Below are 19,335 nucleotides of genomic sequence, written 5' to 3'. Positions count from 1 at the left end.
AAAAGCTAGAAATCCTGTGGCAGATCTGTTTTGATTTTCCATACAACTGCCTCTCAGATCCCTATTAGATGAAATTCTAAATTGGTCACAGAATTAAAGAAATGTGTTTCACTATGTCCATCTTTTAGTCACCTCACATGCATCTTGTTCTTCCACATTATTTTTCCAAATTGATTCTGGAGAATTGCTTTCCTTGGGACCTTAAGAGGACTTCCTCTGAAAGTTCTGTCTTCTTTATTATCCTTACCAGTAACCCTGTTAAAAGCAGTTCCATTCGTTATCCAACATTTTTTGACGTCCTTGTTCCTGGAATTGAGCACTTCTTTTAGTGCGTTAAGTTTTAGCCTGATAAATGTTTAACGGCAAATGAAAATTCCACTTTCTGCCACCAAAATACAGACCTGGTTGTGATAGCCAAATTCTCAAAGTAAAATGGCAAGAGATGCAATGATATAAATTTGGAATTGAGCAAGATAGAAGGTGGTTTGATGTGTGAAGCATAATCCCTTTTCTCTGTTTTTAGTATCTTATGACGAAGGGCATCATACACCTTGAATTTTACTGTCATTTTCGGATTGCCTTATGATGAGCAGACCAAAGGAGGCGTGACTTGGTGCAAGTTGACTCCTCTAAGACTCATAATTGGAAGCTGACCGGATTTGTGTTTAGTTATGCATAAAGATTTGGACTGAGTTTTCCTTCACCAACGGTGAAGAGAGAATGTCTTCATCCACCACTTTTTGTGGTTGGATGGGGCTCTTGCAACAGTACCAAGGGCATTTTTGAACCTTTGTACGATAGGGGTGAGTAATTATGAGATCCTAGTGTTAGGATTCTCTTCACCCACGGGGAATAGAAACTCTCCTAAGTATTTTATGATATAATGCTCTTACAGAAGCTATGTCGTTGATTGAGTAACATGGCAGAGCAGGAACATTCACTAGGCGATGGTTGTGATGCACCTCTCCTTTCTTTCAATGCACATAAATGGGTGAAGAGAAACTTTCTCCAAAAGATTTGGAAGACTTAATGCTTTTACAGAAGCTATGGCGTTGATTGAGTAAAATGGCAGAACCAATTTTTTTTTTTCTTCTATGCAAGTCCATTTATGTGCATTGATCTGCCAAGAGGGCTGATTCTGAAGTATCTGGTTTGATTACTTGAGCAGGTTTGGGTCTAAATTTGTAATCTAATATAATTTTGTTGTTTGAAACCTTTTTTTCCTATGTTAGATTCTTTGATTTATATGTAATCAACTTTGTTGTTCTTTTATGTTTATTGTGACTGTTTTGTTGTTTTTTTTTATATTTTATTTTCTGTTGAACAGTTCAAAGTTTGTTTATCAGGTTTTTTCATTTATTTGGATTTCATTTTTTTTTTCCAACCAAGTCTTTACCAACTAAATAGCGTTGGCTACATGAAAATTTGTTCCACCATTCAACTCTATTTAAGGTCATTTTAGTTGTCAAGCCTAGGCTATTCCTATCTTTTCGCACTACTTCCCTAGTAAATCTTGGTCTCCCCCTTCGTCTTTTAATCCCTCTAATGTGTATCATATCACTCCTCCACACTGCTGCACTCAAAGGCCTCCACTGCAAATGTTAATACCATTATTAAACAATGCTTATTCAGCTTTGGTCTATCTACTGTATTTCCTTTATGTTTATTTAAATTGTCTCTTTTCATTTTTCCCTTCCAAATTATATATTCTATTAGTTTCCATGATACGTTTTGTACACTTGTATTTGTAAAAGCTTTAAATGCTATTTTTCTCATAACCATGTTCTCTTAATGACAGATTCAAGCTGTACTTGATGTTGCAAAGCTAGTCAAACGCATAATACTGCTTTCTGGAACTCCTTCTTTGTCAAGGTTGTAAACAAATGGACCTTTAGAACTAAAGTACAATAAGTATTGATGTTATGGTATGATTTGTTTCTTTGAAGGTGAAAATTATTTGGAAGTTGTTTGTGGCCGAATTATATTCTTCTTTGTGTGGTTCTCTGTTCTCATACAGTTACAATTTTTTTTTCCCCCTTAGATATTCCTGTTTTAGTTATTTTGTTGATTTAATGTGACCATGGATTCATTCTAAATGTTATTTGGTTTTTTTCCTAGGTGAGCATAGGCCATATGACATTTTTCATCAAATAGATATGTTATGGCAAGTTCTCTTTTCCCATTGATGATCCTTTTTGCAACTTCTGGAAGTGGATTGCATTGTTGGTTTAGTTATATTTATGGTTCTTCGTTCGGACTTGTGACTTGTCTTAACTTACCCCATGCTCTTGGGGTATGGCTTAATGAGCTGACTTAAGGCTTCAGTCTTGTTGATTGATTCCTTCTTTTTTCAGGCCTGGTTTGCTCGGGAAGAACAAATTTGAGTTTGCAAAAAATTACTGTCCGATAAAATCCGATCTACCTTCACAAGCCATGGTTTTCAAGGTATATATATATATATTTTTTATTCATTTAGGTAGCTAATATCCTTGGCCTATGACTTAGAAATTCATCAATATGGTAATTGTGCTTTCGTTGCCTATGCAAAAATGCGTGGGATTCTTTGATTTTCCATGCCTTTGTATTGGCATCCAACCCAAAAGCCCAAGCTTCAGGGTGGAGAGGCCCTTCCAAGGTTTTCAGCCAAACTGCCACGCACTACCCGACTTATGTGAGACTAAACTCCCCTCCCATTCCTGGCCATGGAGCACATTCACTGCATCAACTCCCCCCCAAGCTTTGGGTCATGGACCCCCACATGGTCGGTGCATGGACTACCTGCTCTGATACCACTTAATGACGTCCAACCCAAAAGCCTGAGCTTCAGGGTGGAGAGGCCCTTCCAAGGTCATAAGCCAAACTGCCGCACATTACCCGATCGATGTGAGATTAAACTCCCCTCCCATTCCTGGCCATGGAGTGCATTCACTGTATCACTTTGGTAGATAGTTTATTAAATGGATACTTGTGAGTTCATTTAACATTCTTAATCTTTCCTTGAAATCTACAGTTTTGAACTGGAATTTTATTTGTAGTGGTGTCAATCTATTCTTTGCATGAAAAGGAAAATATTTTAGCCAACAGCAATGATTATTCTGTTTACAAAGAAATTGAGCCAATAGCAATGATAAATTTGTTTCTCAAACAGAATTTTAGTTCTCATCTCTCCTTTTTGAGTCCCAGTTTCAGTGATCTTGTCATGGCACTGCTCCAGCTTTATAATCATCTTCTACTATAGATGCTTGTGGCCCCCACACTTCTAGTTTAACCTCTTGTTGACTCCAAATGGAAAATCCGAAAGGGGAGAAAAACTAAGACTGCAAAAAGAAACAAAGCAAGACTAGACCCTCAGGGAGAAGAGAGAGAAGCTTGCAAAATGGAGGGAGACAAGCCCCAGGAGACAATAATATGCCTGTTCCTTAGGGAGTCAGTCCAAGGGGAGGAGACAGAGGAGAGCTTGTTCCTAATGTCAGAAGAAATGGTGTCCCAAATCTGTTGCAAAGATCTAGAGTTGGTGGACCATTTCCTAATATTTCGGTCCATCCAAATCTGGTTGATGGTGGCACTGAAGACGAGCTTTTCCACAATGTCACAAATAGATGACTTGGCAAAGGACATGTCCACCCAAATCCATTCACGTCGAAATCGAAGGATCCTTCAATTTTGAGGCCAACATTTGCTAGGACTCTTTCCAAATAGATGAGGATAGGGGCAAGCAAAGACGAAGGGATCAGTATCTTCCTGATGCCGTTGGATAAGTTAGGAATTATTTTATTTATTTCCTTTTCTTTATTTCAGCTGTAGATAGTAGTGTTTGAGTCAAAGTTTGTTCAGTTGAGTCCATAATGTAGTCTAACTCTACTTCTGTTTCAAGTAGGATTTTTTTATTTCAGTTTCAAAGTAGGACTAGGATTTCTTTTCTTTTAATTCTATAATAGAGCATGTAGTCCCACAATGGAGATTGGAGTTTTTGGGAATGAAATTTTATTTTGGTTGAAAGCACGGATGCCGTGAACTGTGCATAGCTCTCTCTTGTCTTCGATTCTTCTTCTCTTTCCTTTGTGTGAATCAACTGGTTCTTCTTCCAGGTTTGATCTCCATTCTATTTCCTATATTTCCTTCCACTTCTTTAGTTCCAATTTCCTTTATGTTGTAATATGGGTTCAAGGGTAGAATTATCCTAAGGGTATTTTTGCCCTTGTACCCATTCTAGAATGTTCTTCTCTTTATTATAAATAAAGATGGCTGTAGACTGTAGTCACTTTGACTCAAGCCAGTATTCACGGAATTCAACATGGCATCAGAGCCAAAAATATTTTGGAGATATGGGAATTAAGTTTTTTTTTTTTTTTTCTCTCTTCTCCTTCGTGATTCTGCCCTAAGGACAGCCACCACCGCAGGCTTCCCCACCACCGCAAGCCCTCCTCCACCTTCTGCTAGCCCCTCCACCACCTACCGCCACCTTAGCCAGGCCTAGCCAGCCCCTCTACCACCTACCACAACCTCCGCCAGGCCCCGCCAACCCCTCCACCACCTCCACCAGGCCCCGTAGGCCTCTCCACCACCTTCCGCCACCCCCTCCAGCCTCGCGAGCCTCTCGCCCTTTTTTCTCTCGCGAGAGGCTTCCCCCTTCCTTGCCGTTATTTTTTACCTACCCTTGGTGGTGAGTTGACTCCCACCGAGAGTTTTTTACCTTCCCTCCTTATGTTTAGAATTTTTGGAGGATTTATTTCTTTGTTTTTTTATACCAGCCACCATGCCTGGCAATTCCGAGATCTCTTCTGCCTCCTTTGGTTTTGATGGTTCGTCATAACGTGATTTCATTCCGTTTTCGGTGAATCCCACCAAGTTGAATGGCAGCAAGTATCTTTTATGGTCTTGCTCTTGCTTATTTGCTCATGCTTATTTGTAATTGGTTCCTGTGGTCTCTCTAACTACATCACGGGCACTCAGGTCAGGCCTGTTGAGGCTGGTCTGCACAAGATAGATGGATGAATTTCAATTTCTTGGTTATGTCCTATCTGGTTAATTCCATGGACCAAGAAATTGCCGGGTGTTATCTCCTCCTTGATTCGGCTGTGAAAATTTGGAAGACAGCCCAGGATACCTATTCTCAGGTTGGGAATGCCGCCCAATGTTATGAACTCCATCAGAAGATTCATTCTACCAAGTAATTAGAGTTGTCCCTTTTTCAGTATTACAATACCATGTGTACCATGTGGCAGTAGTTGGATTTTCTGGGCACCTTCACTGCCACCTGTGATGTTGATGCTACAGCCTTCCGGAAATGGGAGGATGGTTTACGTGTCTTTGATTTTTTGGCCGGCTTCAATACTGAGTTTGATCAGATCCGGGTCAACATTTTGAATCGGGACCCACTGGAGCAAGCCTATGCAATCCTTTCGGCTGAGGACAGTTGGCGTACAACCATGGTTCATCTTGTTACTCAGGAACGATCGGCCCTTATTTCAGGTTCCCAGTCTTCCTGCGAAAATTCTTCCCGTTCTGCTAGTACTAATCAGACATCTGGTGATCGCCCTCCCATTAAATGCGATCATTGTGGGAAGGAATGGCATACCAAGGACCGATGTTGGAAGCTTCATGGTCGCTCTGCAGATACTCACGGGCGCAAGAATGGTGGTTCCAATTGGTCCAGTAACACCTGTGCTCATCAAGCATCTACTAAAGAACAGCCTGATCAATCTCTTTCCCAAGTTGTGGCTGAACTGCAAAATCTTCGGGATATGGTAAATCGCTTAGACACATCTTCTTCAGCATCTGTATCTCCTTCCATGGCTGCCTCTACTCTGTCTCTGCCTAACAATCCCAATACACCTTCTTCCATAGGTATTTCATTTGGTTGGAACTGCACCTCGATCATGCCCGATTCTTGGGTAATTGACTCAGGGGCAACCGACCATATGACAGGTTCTTCATATCTTTTTTCCAAATATTTCCCTTTAATTGGTCATAATAAGGTTCGTGTTGCTGATGGGATCTGTGCAATGCACTTCCCCTTTTAGCCTTTCATCTGTGTTGCATGTCCCTAAATTTACTACTAATTTGCTTTCTATTAGTAGCCTAACCAAGGATTTAAACTGCAAAGTAACTTTTTTCCCAACCCATTGTTTGTTTCAGGACTTGGCAACGGACAGTACGATTGCATGTAATAAAGTGGTTGGTGGTTTGTATGTGCTTGACAGTTCCTGGGCAGCTTTGACATCTCAGCTTGCGTCTTCTGATTTTGATTTTGCACTATTTGAGTTGAATAATTGGCATCATCGTTTGGGCCATCCACCGATTAGTGTTTTATCTGATTTATTTATAGTTTAGTGAAACGGTGTAATAAACATAAATTTTCTTGTGATGCTTGCACTTTGGCAAAGCAAACTAGAAGCATTTTTCCTATTTCTGATAATCAAAGTTTGAGTCCTTTTGGTTTGATACATTCTGATGTGTGGGGCCCTGCCAGATGTGTTTCTGCCTCTGGGTTTCGATGGTTTGTTACTTTCATTGACTGTTTTAGCCGGACCACTTGGGTGTATTTGATGCATAGTAAAAGTGACGTCTTCGCCTGTTTCATTCTATTTCATATAATGGTCCAGACCCAGTTCGATGCCAAAGTGAAGATTCTCCGATCAGATAATGGAAAAGAGTACATGGATGGTGCCTTTCGCTCGTATTTGAACAGCCATGGAATCATACATCAGACTGCTTGTGTTGATACTCCTGCTCAAAATGGTGTTGCTGAACGCAAGAACCGACATCTATTGGAGGTTGCTCATTCTCTTATGTTTACTATGGCTGTTCCTCCTTGTTTCTTGGGTGATGCTGTCCTTACAACTACTTATCTTATCAATTGGCTTCCCTCCCGAGTCTTAGGTGGCCGCTGCCCTTTGGAAATTCTGTTTTGGAAATCCACTTTTGTTGTGCCTCCCAATTTGGCTGTGTCATGTTTGCCAGGAATCACCATGTGCACGGAAAGTCTGATCCCCAAGGACTACGATGCATTTTTCTCGGTTATTCTGCTACCTAGAAAGGGTATAAATGCTATCATCCTCCTACATGAAAGGTGTTTGTCACTATGGATGTTGGTGTTCCTTTTGTCTGAGGCTTACTTTAAACAGCCGGTACCTCTGCTGGGGGAGATTCTAAGTGGTGAAGAGGTCCCGCTGATTGCTCCTCTGGACATTGAGCTACCTACTATAGAGGATGTTCCTGTTGAACTAGAAGATGGAGTTGCAAGTCAGGAACAAGAAGTGGGACAGATTGAGCAGCAGCAAACAGTCTAGGGGGAGAATAATGTGAAGACTTACTATCGCGGAACTGATTTTCCATTTCATGGTCCTCGGTACAAAGAGACCACCACCACCGATCCTACACAATCGGCATCTGTCCCTACTCCAAGTCTTGCTCCTAGTCATAATTTTGATAAGCTTCCTCCTGATCCCAGTCTTGATTTACCCATTGCTATTCGAAAACCAAAGAGGAGTTGTATACAACACCCTATTTCCAACTTTGTGTCATACAACTCTCTAACTCCTGCTTTCCATGCCTTCGTGTCTTCTTTATCCTCTGTTTCCATCCCTAACAATTGGCAGGAAGCAATAGCCAAATAGAAATGGAAGGAAGCGATGAACGAAGAAATGCTTGCCCTTGAGAAGAATCCAGACCTGGGATTTGGTGAATCCTCCACTAGGAAAGAAACCTGTTGGTTGTAAATGAGTCTTTGTTGTGAAGCACAAGGCTGATGGCTCAGTAGAAAGATACAAAGCAAGACTAGTTGCCAAAGGGTTTATTTAAACCTAAGGAATTGACTATCAAGAGACCTTTGCCCCTGTAGCAAAGATGAATACTATGCGGGTTATCATTTCTTATGCTGTGAATCAAGGTTGGGAACTCCAACAACATGACTTGAAGAATGCCTTCTTGCATGGAGACTTGGAAGAAGATGTTTGCATGGAGATACCTCCTGGTTTTACATCTTTAGAGACTCAGGGAAAGGTATGTAAGTTGAAGAAGGCTCTGTATGGTTTGAAGCAGTCACCAAGGGCTTGGTTTGGCCGATTCCATAAGGTTATGATTGCTTATGGGTATAAGCAGAGCAATGCTGATCATACATTGTTTGTTAAAGGGATGGGACAGTAAGTGACAATTTTGATTGTCTATGTTGATGACATAGTAATCACGGGCAGTGATGCATAGGAAATCTAGATGCTAAAGGCTTATTTGGGCACCGAATTTGAAGTCAAAGATTTGGGTAGGTTAAGGTATTTCTTAGGGATTGAGGTTGCCTATTCAGCTAAGGGCATATCTCTCTTTCAAAGAAAATATACGGTATACCTTGGATTTATTGAGTGAAACAGGGATGCTTGGGTGTAAACCAGCAGATACCCCTCTTGAGCCCAACACCCTAATGTAGCTCTAGATAGGAGAGGGATCCTACTACTCCTACTAGAGGCCAAGCAATAGGATCAAAAGCGGCTGTTGGTTCGAATGGGCAGAATTAGGGTCTTAGGTCAATTTCTAGGGTTAGGCTTGGGGGAATGGGGTAATTCTTATATGGTTATAATAGGCAGGTCTAGGGGAAGCTATTAATGTAGGATTGATTAGGTTTAGATCAGGATTTGAAATTTCAGAAATTAGGGTTAGGGTTTCGGGGTTTGGGAAATAGGAAAACAGTCAAAACTAGGGTTTAAAAGGGGATTTTGGGGCGGGGCTTTGGATCGAATGTAGGGGATAGTGGGAGGGAGGTTCGAACCAAATTTGGTTGGATTTGAGTGGTTGGACGTAATGGTTCTGGAATTTAGGGTTTTTGGGGAATTAGGGTTTTGAGGGGAGACTGGGCTTAGGGTTCTGGTCGAGTGGAATTGGTTGAATTTTGATGGTAAACTAATAGGAGAATTGGCCTGGACAGAATTATGAATGCTAGGGTCTATGGGAATTGATGGGAATTAATGGAAGCTTAGGGTTTTGATGGGATTCAAATAAAACAAAGGGGATCGATGGGGGTTGGGATTGGAGGGATTGAAGAAGAAACTTGAAGTTGCAGCAAGTCTTCAATGGAGGCAGCAGCTTTGTGATAGAAGGATAGAACCACCTTCCAGCTGTAGAGGATCCTCCCAGCCGTCACGGCGTTAGGAGTCATAGGAAATCCACCTTGATAGAACCACAAGGCAAACACTCACAAGAAGCACCAGCAGCAACAATCAGCAGCAGCACAATTCTGTTTTTTAAATTCATAAACTGTGGGGGAGCCCCACGATTTAATCTTTTATAATAAAGGCCATAGGCCAAAACCTATTACAATGTAAACATTTCCTTCATAAATTGTGGAAGGGTGTAGCTAAACTGAAAATAACTTAAAAACTTAAAGTAAAAAGATCTAATTGTCCCTAATAAATGACTTAAATTAAAAGACACTTAACTAAATCACTTAAATTGAACCAATTGGATGCAACCAATTTGAACCGGTTCAATTTAAAAACAGAAAAATAGTTTTTAAAAATAAACTAAGTATAGAAAATGCTAAAAATGCAGACCTAATCTATGGCTCCCAACCTAAGCCCTCAGTTCAGAGCTGTTTCTTCTTCTTCTTCTTCCTTCGGGTGTGGCCACTTGGTGCTGCGTCACACACTTGAAGAGTAAGGAAGGTGATCGTATGGATAAGGGTAGCTATCAGAGGTTAGTTGGCCGATTGATATACCTCTCACATAACCGACCAAATATCACATTTGCTGTGAGTGTTGTAAGTCAATACATGCATGATCCTCAATCTTCTCACTTGGAGGCAACATACAGAATACATCGCTACCTCAAGTCATCTCCTGGAAAAGGAGTCTTGTATTCTCCACATAGCCATCTCTGGATAGAAGCACACACTGATGCAGATTGGGCTGGCAGTCCTGATGACAGGAAATCAACATCCTGGTATTGGACATTTGTTGGAGGAAACCTAACTACTTGGAGAAGCAAAAAACAAGTTGTTGTAGCTTGATCGAGTGCTGAAGCTGAATTTAGAGCTATGACACAAGGTATTTGTGAACTTCTCTGGCTCAAGGGGCTTCTTTAAGATTTGGGTATGAATGTTGATCTTCTAATGCGGCTTTGTTGTGACAGCAAGTCGGCAATCAACATTGCTCACAACCCGATCCAACATGATCGTACCAAACATGTTGAGATTGACTGGCATTTTATCAAAGAGAAATTGGAACAGAGAATTATTTGTATTCCGTTTATCTGGTGTAGTGAACAGCTGGCTGATATCCTTAGCAAAGGAATCAGTAATAAGTTATTTTTTCCTATAATTAGCAAGTTGGGCATGTTTGATATGTATGCTCCAACTTGAGGTGGAGTGTTGTAATATGAGTTCAAGGGTAGAATTGTTTTAAGGGTATTTTTGTTCTTGTACCCATTCCAGAAGTTTCTTCTCTTCATTATAAATAAAGATGGTTGTAGTCACTTACTCACTTTGCCTTAACCCAGTATTCACGGAATTCAACACTTTATTACTACGTGGTTCCCTGTTTCTGGGTGGTACTGGTAGCCCAACTGTTGAGTACGATCTCCACCATTACTGAACAGTTTGGTATGAGATTATGGTCTGGGGTAGGGTTTTCATGTGTGTGATTCAAACATCAAGGTATCATACCGGACAGACCCTTCTGCTGTGAGTTGCGGAGTTGGAAACCATTGTTGGTTCTGTTTTACCGCCAGTTCTAGCTTCAGTAATTTTTTTATTTAAATCTGGTTGATATTTTCGGTTGTGATCTGGTGGATTTCATAGATCTGTGAGATGATTCTTTCCCTTTAAAATTTCAAGTCCATTAGAGATCATATGAGAGAGTTGGCTTTGTCGAAGTAACGGCAGTTCTTCTGCCCTTGCTGTTTGTTGAGAGCTAGAAGAAGGCACTGTTCTTTGAAATTATAGAACAGCCCCTCTTTTCTAAAGTTACTGTATTAAGTCCCCTTTTAACTTTACCCTTTGCTTAATAAACTTATCCCAACTAGATCTAATTCTTTCCTGCCTTCCCAAAGACCTTTCCACTGTTCACAGTATTTACAGATTTGTCCCTTCTCCTATTCTTCACTTCCAAGACGGTACTAAAAGGTTTTGAATATTTAAAAAAGTGTCATTATTCATTCAATTTGTGCTAGTTGTCACTTGTGGCCCCATAGTGAACCCATACAAGGTTTCTAACCCCTGGGATTCGTCACTTCCACAGCATTCCAGCAAAGGCAGTAGGGGGAGGAGACAGATATCTGACAATGAAGAAGGAAGGACTGCGTTGGGAGGCAGTTGAAGAAGGCCCACCAAACTGCATGCGCTTGTGAGGAGGATTGATATACAACTCAACTCAACTCAACTCAGCTTTATCCCAACTAAATGGGGTCGGCTACATGGATCCTTTTTCACCAATCATCTTTATTCGAAGTTATACTTGTTTTAAGTCCTAAGCTATGTACGTCTTTCGTCACCACTTCTCCTAGAGTCATTTTGGGCCTACCCCTAGCTCTTTTAGCTCCGTCAATCTGAATCAAATCACCCCTTCATACTGGAGCATTCAAATGCCTTTGTTGCATCTGTCCATGCCTCCTCAAACAAATTTCTCGCAACTTGTCATGTATTGGAGCCACTCCTAAATTAGCTCTAATTTGTTCCTTCCTCATTTTGTTGTTTCTAGTTTTACCACTCATCCATCTCAACATCCTCATTTCAGCTACAAAAAGGGCGTACCCAGTGCACAAGGCTCCCACTACTGCGGGGTCTGGGGAGGGTCATAATGTACGCAGCCTTACCCCTCTTTTCGTAGAGAGGCTGTTTCCAGACTCGAACCTGTGACCACTTGGTCACAATGGAGCAACCTTTACCGTTGCATCAAGGCCCACCCTCATTTCAACTACACTAAGTTTATTTATATGTTGTTTCTTTATTGGCCAACATTCCGCTCTATATATCATTGCTGGTCGTATAACTGCCCTATAAAATTAGAGTAATATGTTTACAGCAGTTAAAAGACCACACTTGTAGACGGAAAAGTACTTTGGAGGAAGTGGTGAAAAAAGATATGAATGGCTTTGGAATGCAAACATGGTTTAAATGGCGTTGAATAGCAAAATACAAATCGTTGTAGTTGACGTCATTAGTTGGGAAGCTCAATTGATCTGAGTTACTGCTGCTGTTTACCATGGTTCCCGCGAAGCTTATATTCTCTACTCAACCTTCCAGCATTTGGCATATGTCAGACTATTCATTGTGTTACCACTTCGGATAGTACTGTGTTTATAATCTGATGCCTTTTAGTTGCATTCACCTTTCTGGAATTAACATTTTGAATTCATGTAATGGTAGAAAGTTATGATGTCATTCTCATTCTTGCAGCGGGATTTTTCAAAGGGCATTCGTTTGGAGGAGTTAAATGTGCTACTGAAGATATCTGTCATGGTTTGTTTTGAACTTGTTACTGGTTTTGATGTTGTAAGGACTGATTTTCAATCTGTAGTTTGTCATGGTTAATTTGTATGCTTTTTGCTATTCTGAAAGATTATCTTAGTATTCGCATTTTAAGTCTATGTTTGTGGTTGGTGCTAATTTAACTATGCTTGCATTAACATAATACATGATTTCTACTTCTGGTTTTATGGGTCCTTTGCTTGATCTTGATAAATTTTAAATGATCTCCCTTTTTTTTCTGTGTAATATGGCATGCTTGGTAGCAATATCATGTTTAGCTTTATTTTATTTTATAGATAACCAAAATTTTATTGAAAGGATAGAGGAATCTACAAGAACAATAAACTACTGAGACAACAACAAGAAGCACACCAAGGGACATTCCCCTGGGAAACCCTAAGAAAGAGAAGAGTGGGCGGGAGAGGGGGAGGGGTACATGATAGTATATAATTCCCCACATACAAGATGTTCCTTCCCTTCTCTAGGAATCTCATCAGCAAGAGAGTTGGCTGATCTTCGCCTCCAAGGTGGGGAGCAGTTCCCTTGCAACAACAAAGATCTAGTTTTGTGAATGAGTTGGATAAATGATTTATCTCCATGGGTGACCGTTGCTATGATGCAACCATTTCAACATTAATGTCTGACCAACCATTTGAGATGGCTATCTCAAGTTTCTGGTCGACTGCCCTAAAGATCCTTTTCTGGTTGTTGAACCACTAATAACAATGCCAAGGTGGTATGCTGTCTGGTTGAACCATTAACCTGTCAGAACTGGACAGTTGAATGTGTAAAAGTTATGGTTTTGTTTAGTAGATGTGGTGAAGTTTAGTAGTTATGGTGACATTTATAATTTCTGGTGATGTTTACAGTAAGTTTAGGTACCACAGGTTCGTGGGCCTCTTTTATATCTTTATGTTTGGTTTATTAGATAACTGATAAGGTAAGTAAGGATATTCTTGTGATTGTCATTGATTGAAGTTATTATTAATAGCAAGCATTGTTCACGGTTAGGATAACAATTCGAACCGTAAGCTCTTTTCTCTCTTCTCCGTCTCTTTTCTACCTCTTTCTCGGTTCTCCTTTCATCCATCTCCTTCTCTTCTTCTCTACAGGTCCTGGTTTGTTAGACTAGTAATGTAAGACTAGAATCAGAATATGTCTAATCCCAGGCAGGATCAAATAAAAAACCCTCCAATAAACAAGAAATCATAAGACGGAACCAAGAGAGCAATGGGAAATCAAATGAGGGAACAATTTCCTTGGTTTAAGTAACAAAAAAAACCCACAAATTTGTTACCTTTTGAAGAAGCAATGATCTTAATGGGATAATCTTCAAGAAATAGTTGTGACAATCAGTTGAAAGAAATTCCAGCAGCTTGTAGCACTTTTGAGATCGATTTGAACAAAATTAGGGTTTGGATTCAAGAACCGATGGGAGGGGATGGGGGAATGGAATGGGCATCTCACCCTAGGCCTCTCACCTATCCTATGTCAGGATTTCAACATTGCATAAACAACTTTTCTATTAATTCAAATTCGTGTACAATGCTGGCCTCCCTTACAAACTTATATAGAAGACTCAAAAATAGATTGATACACTAAAAAGGAAAGGCCTAATCGAATCCTTAACTAATAAGGTAACCTAAATTGTCTAGGTAAGTGGAAATAATAAAGGAAATAGACTCAAAACAGGACTCTGACTAAACTAATGAAGTAAATCCCGTTTTCCTACTTTCTACCCATATTTAGGTTCATTAAATTGGTCAATTACAAAGTATAAAGCACAACACCTACATAACCCAACCCGAAACTTATTTTTAATAAAATAAACCCTTTAGGTGACTTATCTGCATCAACTAGGTTTCATTATAGTATACAAATTGGCTGGGAAATGCATTATTGCCAACTAATCTGCATTGGTATCCTGCAAGTGTCAGAATCTCACATTTGTACTGATCGTCAGATATTGTGAACGGTAAGGAATAGGAGGAGACATTGTATTTTAAAAATGTTGAGATGATCTTCTCTTAAAACAATAAGTACTAACTACGAATAACTACGTTATCTTTCTCTCGTGGAACCTTTGTGTCGAAAAAATTAAAACTAATGTATCGAACACTGTAATTTATGTTATGGAGGTAATCGGACAACAAAGACATGGGGAATCCAAACAGTTCAGCCCCAAGGAATGGAGTGTTGAAAATAGACATTCTCTGTTACACATGACTTTATGAAATTAAAAGTCCATGAGGCATTGCATCCCTGGCAACCAGTGAGATGGTAAGTTTTTCCATTTAATCATTAAAATATACTCATCTTTTTGGGATACATCTATAAAATGGATTCATAGTCATGCATAGGATACTTATCCCCTCCCCACCCCCACCCCCACCCCCCAAAAAAAAGGGGAGGGGGGAAAGGAAATTCATGGAGGGAATCCAGGAATAGGGCATAAAATGGATCAGGCTAGATTTGGGACTTTCTCTGCCTCGCATCCATATTAGCAGGAATTGATTCCTAAAATCAGAACCACTCCCTTTAATTGGTTGGAATGCTGAATCCGGGTTTGGTATAATAGATATTGAGATCCGATCCATATATAGGATCTATCTGGACTACAAATTGGAATTTGAATACAGTAAGTTGATACAACTTGGAAGTGGATCCAGCTCTACCAGTGCAAGAAGATATGGAAGCATCAATTCTGGTTTCTTACTTTTGTACATTATTTCCATGTGGATGCCCTAGGTTCTTTCTTTTGCTACACTTCTGTACTTTATTTCCATTTGGAGCTGAACCACTTAATAACCCATGCTGAGTCACCACCCTCTGTAATCATATCAAGATGCCTCTGGGAAGAAGCAATCTTCAGACCCTTGTTTACTGGCTTCAAATAGGTAGAAATTGACTCACAAATACTGACTTGCCCAGAACAGTGGGGCAGAGGAACCAGAACAATGCTACCATTGTGGGTTCCTGAAGCCCTCGATCGGAAATGTTCGTTTGCATAATTGTCAAGGCTCCTTGGTGGCCTTGTTGGTGTTGCCTTGCATCCAGGCTTCCTCCAATGGCTTGGGTTGCCTAGATGCCATGACGACTGTGTTTACTTTTAACAGTCAATAACTTAGGGTTTATTTATTTATTTATTTTTATGCAACAGAATCTTAGGTTAGGATCAACAGTATTATATTTTTTCATTTAGATTAAAGCTCTATTAGATTTGTTTTATTGTTTGTAGTTAGCTTGTTTTCCTGTAATCTCTATTCCTTTCTTTTTAGCGGTGTTATGATTACAACTACTGCCATCTTTTTCTGTAGAAGGAAGAACAATGAAAAAGAGTTGTGATGAACCAGTTTGACCATAAAATTGTTCACCTATGAATTGGTCCTTAAATTCCTTTTCCTTTTGGGTCCACAATTACTTGTTTCCTGGGTACTTTTGATTTGTGTTTGTGGGTTCATTTGTTCAGATTGATCTCTGATTTGGGCAGATCTGTTGAATCATGTACACAGAATACCGTGGGGGTATTCTGGTCCTTTTGGGGTTATATTTTTATGTTTTCTATGTACTGCCATAGAGTCTGCTAGAGTAGGGGCAATTCTGTCCTTTAGGATGTAATTCTGATATTATAAATATATGGCTTGCTTGGTCTAATTGATCATTCAAGCATTCACAAAATTCTGTTTTGTTAACAAGGTTTTCAAAACTTCCCCTTCCATCGTTTTTTCCTCTCTCGCTCTTCCTCTCGATCTCTTCTCTCCTTTCCTTCTTTGGTTTTCTTCATCCACTTTAGGGCAGCACTAATGAGGTGATAGTATGATCTAGATGCTGCCCTCAATCCAACCACTTCACTCCATGTTCTAAAAACAATTTCAGATCGATAGCTGCTGCCTCTCCTTTCTACGATTTTTTAGAGTTCTCCCCTTCTTGAAGATCGAGCCTCTATGTGTTTTGGGGATTGATTTTCCTCCTTGGAGATCCATCGCAGCAGTCTTGGACAGCAACTATCACAGGTTTACACCATCAATTGAAGACAATTCCCCTATATCGATCTCATTTCAGGGTTTTTCAAAACCCTGTCTCCTATCGATTTTTGGGGTTGCAGGTTTCAGCCCTTGCTGATTTTTGGAGAGTTTTTTTGTTCTACGAATACTCAACCAGGCTGGTACCCCTCCTATTGCAGTTTTGTGAAGATTTCTGCATATTTTCAGAATTTTTCTCCTTGGATCAATTCTGCCCATATCAATCTCAATTTTTCTGTTTTGGCTCTTGGCTGGCTGCATCGACTACTTGTATTTTTGCTGATTTGAAGTCAGAATGCCTAGTTCTGACATTACCACTGCTACTTCTGGCATTGAAGGCCAACCAAGGAATGTTTATCTTCCTTGTACTGCTGCTATTAAACTCGATGGGACAAATTATCTGATGTGGTCCAGATCCACCTACTTAACTGTTGCTGGCCGTGGGCTCACTGGACATTTCCTTGACACTACTATTCAACCATCTGACCCTAGTCCTTCTCAGGATCGATGGTTCTCTAATGATGCTATGGTGATGTCTTTCTTTCTACATTCCATGCAATCCGGCCTAGCTAGTGGTTACTTATTACTGGACACTGCACATCAGATTTGGGCTGCTGCAAAGGAGACATATGGACAGATTGGGAATGATTCTCAGGTGTATGAAATAAGAAAGAAGGTCCATGACACCACTCAAAAGGAGCTCTCTATATCCCAATACTATGCTGTCCTCAAAAGCTTATGGCAACAATTGGATGACTACTCTGCCTTTCAACCTACTACTCCTGCTGATTTTGCTGCCTATAGGAAGCATGTTGATAAAATTCGAGTGTATGGCTTCTTGGCAGGTCTGAACATTGAGTATGACCCTATTCGAGTGTAAGGTCTTCCTTCCCTACACTGGAGCAGTCCTATGCTTTGGTACATACATAGGAGACTTGTAGGGTTGCTATGCTTCATACTCCAACTGTCGATAGGTCTGCTTTACAGGCTGGTTCCAGCGCTGCTCCTACTACTGATGGTTCTCCTATGGCTACTACTTCCACCAAGGAACTTGTTATCACACTAAGGCTACTTGCTGGAAATTACATGGGAAACCTGCTGATTTTGAAGCCAAACGTGGTCGTGGTAAAATTAAAAACAAGGCTAATCACACTGAAAGGGTAACTACAACCCCCACTTCTGAACATGGTCTCTCCCAAGAAGAATTATAGGCTTTCAGGCGTATGTTACAGGCTTCTGCTACTTCTACTACATCTCTTCCTACCAGTTCTTCCACTTCATCAGGTTCCCACTTTACCCATTCAGGTATTTTGTTTGTTGGTCATTGTGCATCGATTGTCTCTTCCCTATGGATTATAGACTCCGGTGTCACTGATCACATGACAGATTCTTCCAGCCACTTTCATAAATATTCTCCTAATCTGGCAAAGATAAAGTCAGGGTGGCTGATGGCACCCTCTCCTCCATTTTAGGAAAGGGTTCCATTAGTTGCTCATCGTCCCTTACATTGTCTTCCGTTTTACATATTCCCAATTTACTGCTATCTTCTTTCCATTAGTAGCCTTACTAAAGATCTGAATTGCAAGGTCAATTTTTTTCCCACTCATTGTGTTTTTCAGGAAGTAGAAACGGGGCGAGCGATTGGATGTAGTAAAGTGCATGGTGGATTGTACCTGCTTGATGATGGTCGTCTTCCTCCTACAACATTACCTTCTCAATTGTGTCAGCCTTCCTCCTCTTTATCTGAATTACACCAATGGCATTCTAGATTAGGACACCCCCCTTAGGAACTAAATCCCATTTATTTCCAGCATTGGTTAAAAACTGTAATAAGGAAGAATTTTTTTGTGAGGCTTGTGTCTTGGCCAAACAGCCACGTTCAAATTATCCCATTTCTAATAAAAGAAGTTCTTCCCTCTTTCATTTGGTTCATACTGATGTGTGGGGTCCTAGTCGCAAAGTTTCTATTTCGGAACATCGTTGGTTTGTCACCTTTATAGACTGTTATTCTAGTACCACTTGGGTCTACCTGATGCACACAAAAATTGAGGTTTTTTCATGCTTTCAGCATTTTCATAAGATGGTTCAGACCCAGTTTAATGCCACTCTCAAAAGATGGTTTTTTCATGCTTTCATCGTTAGTTTGTCACCCTTCAGATATTCCTATGGATGCTAATGTTCATCTCAAAGAAAAGGAAGGTGAATCTGTTGATAAGGGCCGGTACCAAAGGTTGGTAGGGAAGTTGATTTATTTCTCACATACACGTCCTGACATTGGTATAGTAGTGAGTATTGTTAGTCAGTTTATGCATGATCTTTACTGTTCCCATATGGCGGATGTTCTTCGTATTCTTCATTATTTGAAGTTAGCTCCTGGGAAAGGTATTCTCCTGTCTCCTCATGATCACCTACGGAGTACGGATAAAAGCCTATACTGATGCTGATCTGGCTGGTTCTCCTGACCGCAAGTCTATCTATGGGTACTGTACTTTTGTCGGTGACAATCTTGTCACTTGGTGTAGTAAGAAATAGAATGTGGTATTCTAGTGCTGAAGCAGAGTTTCGTGCTATGTCACAAGGTATTTGTGAGTTACTATGGCTGAAGAGTTTGTTACAAGACCTTGGTGTTCCTGTTCGTCTCCCTATGATGTTGTATTGTGGCAACAAGGCTGCAATCAGCATTGCATATAATCCAGTATGGCATGATCGTACAAAGCATGTTGAGGTGGATCGGCATTTCATCAAGGAGAAGTTGGAAGAGGGATTGATTTGTGTTCCCTTTGTGAAGTCTGCTGATCAGCTTGTTGATATTTTCACCAAGGGATTGTCTGAAAAGTTGTTTCATCCTGCTTTAGTAAA

At 40.3% G+C, this 19,335-nt stretch overlaps 1 protein-coding gene across 2 annotated transcripts in view; it reads left to right on the top strand.

Moving 5' to 3' along the window:
• The window catches only part of LOC122671938 (DNA annealing helicase and endonuclease ZRANB3), an 87,617-nt gene that overhangs the window by 11,047 nt on the left and 57,235 nt on the right, over positions 1–19,335 (top strand). For both annotated transcript variants that reach the window (XM_043869428.1, XM_043869427.1), the window contains exons 5-8: positions 1,799–1,872; positions 2,129–2,164; positions 2,355–2,445; positions 12,383–12,445. In XM_043869428.1, coding sequence (XP_043725363.1) covers positions 1,799–1,872; positions 2,129–2,164; positions 2,355–2,445; positions 12,383–12,445 — 264 coding nt within the window. The remainder of the gene's footprint in view (positions 1–1,798; positions 1,873–2,128; positions 2,165–2,354; positions 2,446–12,382; positions 12,446–19,335) is intronic.

Source organism: Telopea speciosissima, chromosome 8 (genome assembly GCF_018873765.1).
Source record: "Telopea speciosissima isolate NSW1024214 ecotype Mountain lineage chromosome 8, Tspe_v1, whole genome shotgun sequence".
Lineage (NCBI taxonomy): Eukaryota > Viridiplantae > Streptophyta > Magnoliopsida > Proteales > Proteaceae > Telopea > Telopea speciosissima.
The sequence above is the reverse complement of the archived record's forward strand: the minus strand, read 5'-3'. Positions and strand labels throughout refer to the sequence as shown.